The 6000-nt window shown below is 39.2% G+C and overlaps 1 protein-coding gene across 2 annotated transcripts in view; it reads left to right on the top strand.

Annotated features, from left to right (window-relative positions):
- The first annotated feature begins 2053 nt into the window (after positions 1 to 2053).
- MMS22L (MMS22 like, DNA repair protein) overlaps positions 2054 to 6000 on the top strand; it is a 154354-nt gene continuing 150407 nt past the window's right edge. The window contains exons 1-3 of one of the 2 annotated variants that reach the window (XM_007484352.3): positions 2119 to 2262; positions 2671 to 2840; positions 5839 to 5964. In XM_007484352.3, coding sequence (XP_007484414.2) covers positions 2686 to 2840; positions 5839 to 5964 — 281 coding nt within the window. In that variant the 5' untranslated portion in view covers positions 2119 to 2262; positions 2671 to 2685. Of the gene's footprint in view, positions 2841 to 5838; positions 5965 to 6000 lie in introns of both variants that reach the window. The other variant, XM_001377373.4, reaches the window with a different exon arrangement.

Here is a 6000-nt window from a genome sequence, read left to right as displayed (position 1 = left end):
ACATCAATGTAAATCAAGTTCCCCTGTTCTAATATTTACTGTGTCAGCTACACTGAAAAATATGAGTTTTGACTGATAAAGAGTTGCGAACTTTTGTGGTTTGGGAAACAAGTCCAAATTCACCATAAAGGGTAATGGGAAAAGGGGTTTCTCCCCTTTCCCAATTAAACTATGTCAGACTGGGAATTAAGAAACAAGAGTTCTAGTTCTAGTTCCATCAATAACTGGCTATGTATTCCTATTGTTACAGTTCACTGTGTTCATAGTCTAGTGCTCAGGTCCTTATCTGCAAATGTTTTTCAAGGCCCCTGTTTTGTTCTAATATCTTTTGAGTTTATAAAATGTCATTATGAGAACTCATCTGCCCTCTTTCAGCTCAGCTATCCTTTGAAACGCAGGCACAGAGACTGAAAAGTTAAAGGATTGCAAATTGGAATATATTTTTAAAGGAAAATCAACAGTTTACTTTTGCATTCTAAAGCATAACTAGCTTATGAGAAACTCCCTTTTTAAGCAGAGGCAGACACAGAGACAGGAAGAGTTATTGGGTTGAGGTTACTTTGAAATTTGAGAATATAAAGTCTTTTTTTTAGTAGATTCTTTTTAAGAGCATGAAACTGGTGTATTATTATTTTTTTTTAAACCAGATCTCTGATTTCATCTTTGTTGGAAGCTCGGAATAGATGGCCCTCTCTCTTTAATAATAAGTCTTATTTTCCATTTTCTTTTAGGTTCTGATTTTTCCTATAAACTTGCTCAAATCCCATTTTATGCAGGAAGCCTTTCGAATTACTAATCTCCTCCCCTGGTTTCAGGTATGTCTTATCTTCTGAGATAATTTTTTACCTACTCTGTATATAGCTAGTTATAGTTACAACATTGGGCTCTTATGTATACTCCTTGAGGGCAGAGGCTGTTTTTGCCTTTCTCAGTATCCTGTGTGTTAACTGGAAAAACACAGAACTTTTAAATAGTCAAAATCACTCTTTAATTAAGGGCAAAAGGGGTTCAGCGCTAGTAGGCATGGACAACAGAGCTGCTCCCCACATGCGACTGCACAGTCCAAGGATTGAACTCTGGCCGCTCTGGTCACTGACCCCTGGGAGTGCCACCACGCAAGATGGACTCCCAGGAACAAAAGAATTTGGGGAACCTATATACCGTTTGGGGGATCCAAGGACATGTAAAGATAATTGACATCACCATAGCTACAAAGAAGATGGGAGTGTTCAAACTACATTGACAGGATACAATCAAGTTTGGGAAATGAATGCTAGCTAGAGGCTAGGGTGTAAGAGAAGGGGCTGCTTACAATGGATACTAAAGGATCCTTAGCATATGCTTAGTCTCACCCAACTAGGATTGTTATTCCCCTGAGGGTCCCCCACTCAGTCTGAAACCCCTAGCATGGGATTCCCTTCAGGGTAGAATCCCATGGGAACAGGGAACAAGGAAGAAGCTTTGGGGTCTCCAACCTATAAGCTAGTCCTGAAACTTGGGGTTCATCAGATCTCACTAAGCCACAAGTCTGGGATTCTTAGATTCAATGTTGACACATGCTACTCACAGTACCTACGTAGCTCGTAATAAGCTCTTAATAAGTGATTGATGACCAACGAACTAAACCTTAGGTTTGACTCCCAGCTGTACCATTTTATTACGTATGAGATTCCAGACAAGTCACTTCATGTTTCTTGGCCTCAGTTTCTCCGTTTGTAAAAGCAAGCGGTTGGCTGTAAAGAGACCTCTTTCAGGTCTAAATCTATGATCCTAAATTCCAAGAAAATTGGAGCCCAAGAGAAAAACGTTCATGGATTTGAGGTGGAAACAATTGCGCTACTGAGACTTTCTAAGTTAAAATAACGTTAACTCCTGGGACTCTTAGTCCCAGTGGAGTGAAGTGATAGCGGTATTCGTAAATGCGCACGCGTAACTCATTCACTTTCTAGTCGCAGCTCCGCCTCCAGACCACAGTCATTCTCCTTCAATGGGGAGGTCAGAAAGAATGGAGTCCCTGGGAGACCTGCTCTCGCGAGATTTTTCTGTCTTTCCAGCTGCGGAGACGTTCAGGGTATGCGAGAGGGAGGAGCCCGAATTTGGGGCGGAGCGGGCTGACCTCCAGTCTAAGCCCCTCCTCCTTTTGGACGTACGAGCGCGCGGTGGCGGGAATTTCACTTGTTCCGGCCCCGGCGAACTGCTGAGTTGTTTCGGCTGTTTCCGGGGTCCCAGGTGGATCAGCCTGCGTGGTACTGGGTTGGCCAGGTACTGATTACCCTCTTCTCTCTTCATGCCCAAGGGCAGCCAGATCTTGTCTCATTTACCCATCCGAATTCCTGCGGGGTAGGGAGCCCTGGGAGCTGCCTTTAAGAGGTGGGGGTTGCCCCGCCCGGAAACGTGTAAAGACGGAACCTGCCCACCCCCCACTCTTTTTCCCCCCTCCCCTTATTTCTGTTTCCATCCCCTGCAATCCTAGAAGCCTCCGTTTAGGTCCATCTGCTGCAACAATTCGCCTCCCCATTTACAGAGAAGAAAACTGAAGTTTTCTCTAGCTCAGCTTGTCCGTGTCACCATCCTAACCAGTTTGGAAAGTTTCCTTTGAAACTCTGGATCACTTTTCATTCCCCACCTTGAGGCCAGGCTGCTTGTGCGATTAAAAACCACTTATTTCAGGGAACTGTGTAAATAATGGATGGCCACCCCATACCCTCTTCATTCCTTACTGAAAGTTTGGAGCTAGAACTGGAGACGGAGTGGTGTAGACCTCCTTGTTTTTCTTGTGCCTCTGATGGAAGGAAACATTTTTCACCAGATTCCCACCTGGCAAGTGGATCTCTGAAGAGGTAAGAACTGGGACCGTTGTTCTCTCTTATTAGTTCATTTGTGTCTTTATTGTGAATTTCTAATTGATAGAGTTTATGGGAATGTGACATTTATTCATATCCTGATTTTGGTCCTGCTCTCTCTTTACTTACTGAGCACATTTGGCTTCTTATAATTAAATCCTGTTTCTGGCTTCTTGGCGAAAGCACACCTTCATCCCCCCCTCACCCCCATGGTTCAGGAGAGTCAAAATATGATATAAGGTGGACTTTTCGGAATGATCTGAGTTTGGTGTGTCAACGTGGAATCTAAAAGTCCTCCAGTTTATTTAGTTTGGAGGTAGAAAACCCGGGTTTTGACCTTGTCACTGGAGAGTTTTCTCCCTGAAGAGAAACCAACAATAGTTAGTTCTGAGTGGGGATGGCCTCTTTTTGCCTTAGAAGCTTCTCCCATTATATCACATCCCCCTTTTGAGGATCGAACTCTGGACCGGTTTATGAGACTGATGCCCTACCAACTGCACTATAACTCAAGGTCTATTGTTACACTGAGACCCGTGAAGTAGGACCTTCCCTCAGGGAGAAAACTCCTGTGACAAGTCAAAACACCGGGTTTCTACCTCCAAACTAAATAAACTGGGGACTTCTAGAGTTCATGTTGACAGGTGGTAGAAGGTAGGTTTGAAGCTCTTTTAGTTGCATATTAATATAGAGTTGTTAAAATGGAACTTCCTTAGAAGGCTGCTCTATTTTGACATAGGTTCTCCCCCTCCTTTCTCCTACACAAACACACTATATCTGTTTATGTATGAGAAGAAACATGTATTCCTTTTTATATAATATATGCTATATTTGTATTTCAGGCTATCCATATATAAAATACCTGAAAATGAAATGAATTTTTAAAAAAACATACTATAATTTATGCCTCCACTTAAGTTTTGAATTTTAAAATAATTCTAGAGGGCCTTACTTTCACTAAGATATTTAGGTTACTCAACATTTTGGGTCTCCTCTTTTGAAATTGCTTTCACTTGTCAACTCAAAAATTTAACTTGTTACTTCATGATACACTTTTATCTTTTTCTTTTGAGCCCCCCCCCCCCATTAATAAGCATTTATTTTCTCTCCATTCTATCACCATCCTACCTCCCATATGAAAAGCAAAGCCCTTGTAAACGTATATATTGCCAAGGAAAACAAATTCTCAAATTGGATGTGTTCAAAAATATATTTCTCAATACTGTTGCATTTTGAGTCAGGCACCTCTCTCAGAAGATAGCTTGCTGTGGAATTGTAGTTGGATACTGCGTTGCTCAGAGTTCTTGAAGTCTTTCAAAACTGCTCATCTTCATAAGTTAGTATATAAAATTGTTACCCTGGTTCTGTTCATTTCACTTGTCATCATTTCATACAGTTCTTAACAGGTTTCTCTGAACCTATCTCTGGACATAATTTCTTATAGCACAGTAGTTCTCCATAATATTTGCTTAGCCTTAATTTGCTCAGCCATTCCCCAATTGATAGGCACCCTCTTAGTTTCCAGATAATTGCTATTGCCAAGAACCACCATAAATATTTTTGTACACATGATCTTTTTCCTCTTTTGATTTCTTTGTGGTAATAAGTCTATTAGTTGTATCAGTGAGTCAAATTGGTATTCGTATCTTAGTGAATTTAGGGGGATGGATCCAAATTGCTTCCCATAATGAATAATAATTCATAGTTCTTCCAACAATTTTCCTGCAGTTCTTCCAACATTTTTAATTTTACTTTTTTTGTCATCTTTGACAAAGGTAGAACCTTAGAGTAGCTCTTTATTTTCATCACTGCTAGTGATTTGGAATATTTATTTCATTTGGCTATTGATTGCTTAGATTTCTACCCTTGCAAAACTGTTTGTTCATGTCTTTTGACCATTTGTCAATTGGAGAATGACTTATTCTTATGAATTTGGGTCAGTTATTTATATATTTTGCAAATAAGGCATTTAATAAATTCATTGCAAAATTTTTCCTACTTGTTTCTAGTTTTGATTTGGTTTTATTTGTGCAAAAACTTTAAATTTATGTATTCAGTACAATCTATTAAAGCTTTTATAGTTTAAAAAAGTATTTCTTCCTTAGGTCTCTATTAATTAGATGATGTTTTATAGTTGTCATTTATTTATTCCAATGTGATCAGTCACTCCAATGAGCCTTGCTCAGAATGTCTTTTAACTTGATTTCAATGTCAAATAGACTTCCTAACAAGACCAAAATTAGCCATTGTTAATCAAAATGGTATGTAGTGACATAATTATATTTTTAAAACATCACTTTATAGGAATACTTTGAAAATTACTAAATATGAGACATACATTGACCTACAGCACACCAGGTTTTATATTTCTCCAGGGTACTTGTATTAGTTGTATAATATTTTATGAGATGGATACTTTGTTGTCTGATACTTTATGAACTTGAAGGCCTTATTTTATTTATTTTGTATCTCAGAACCTTGCATATGGTAGATGCTCAATAGAAGTTTTATTGTCATTCAGTCATCTAATTTTTTTTACATACCTACTAAGTGCTAGTTTCTGTGCTAAGCACTGGAGATTTAAGGAAAGCAGATTGTAAAAAGGAAGACCCTCATCTCAAGGAGCTTCCAGTGTAATAGAGGAGACAACATGCATACAACAATGTGCAAACAATTTGTATATTGGATTAATTATGGGTCATCACAGGAGGAAGACACTAAGGAAGACTGGGAAAGACTTCTTGCAGAATGTACTGGGACTTTAAGGAAGCCAGGAGACAGATGGGGAGGGAGAGCATTTCAGGCATAGAAGATAGGCAGCGGAAATGGAGCTGAAATATGGAGTGCTATGTGCAAGAAATAACATGGATGCTGTCATTGAGCGAACTAATGTTAGCATACCACAATAATAGAATGTTTTGTACTACAGCGTGTAGCACAATAATTTCTTTGATATATATACCAAAAGGTTACAACTGAACAAATGTTTATATTTCAGATTGATGCTTAGCTTAGATCCTTTGCCAACCAACTTTGAAGAAGATATAGTGGAACTCTTTGACTTCCAATGGGTGACTGAAATTGCTTTAGTGAATTCTTCTAGAGACCTCTTTTCTTTATGCAGGTATGTTTGTTTTGTTTTGTTTTGTTTTTGCTGTTG

The sequence above is a fragment of the Monodelphis domestica genome, chromosome 2, assembly GCF_027887165.1.
Source record: "Monodelphis domestica isolate mMonDom1 chromosome 2, mMonDom1.pri, whole genome shotgun sequence".
Classification (NCBI taxonomy): domain Eukaryota; kingdom Metazoa; phylum Chordata; class Mammalia; order Didelphimorphia; family Didelphidae; genus Monodelphis; species Monodelphis domestica.
Note: the sequence above shows the minus strand (reverse complement) of the source record. Positions and strands in the feature narration are given on the sequence as shown.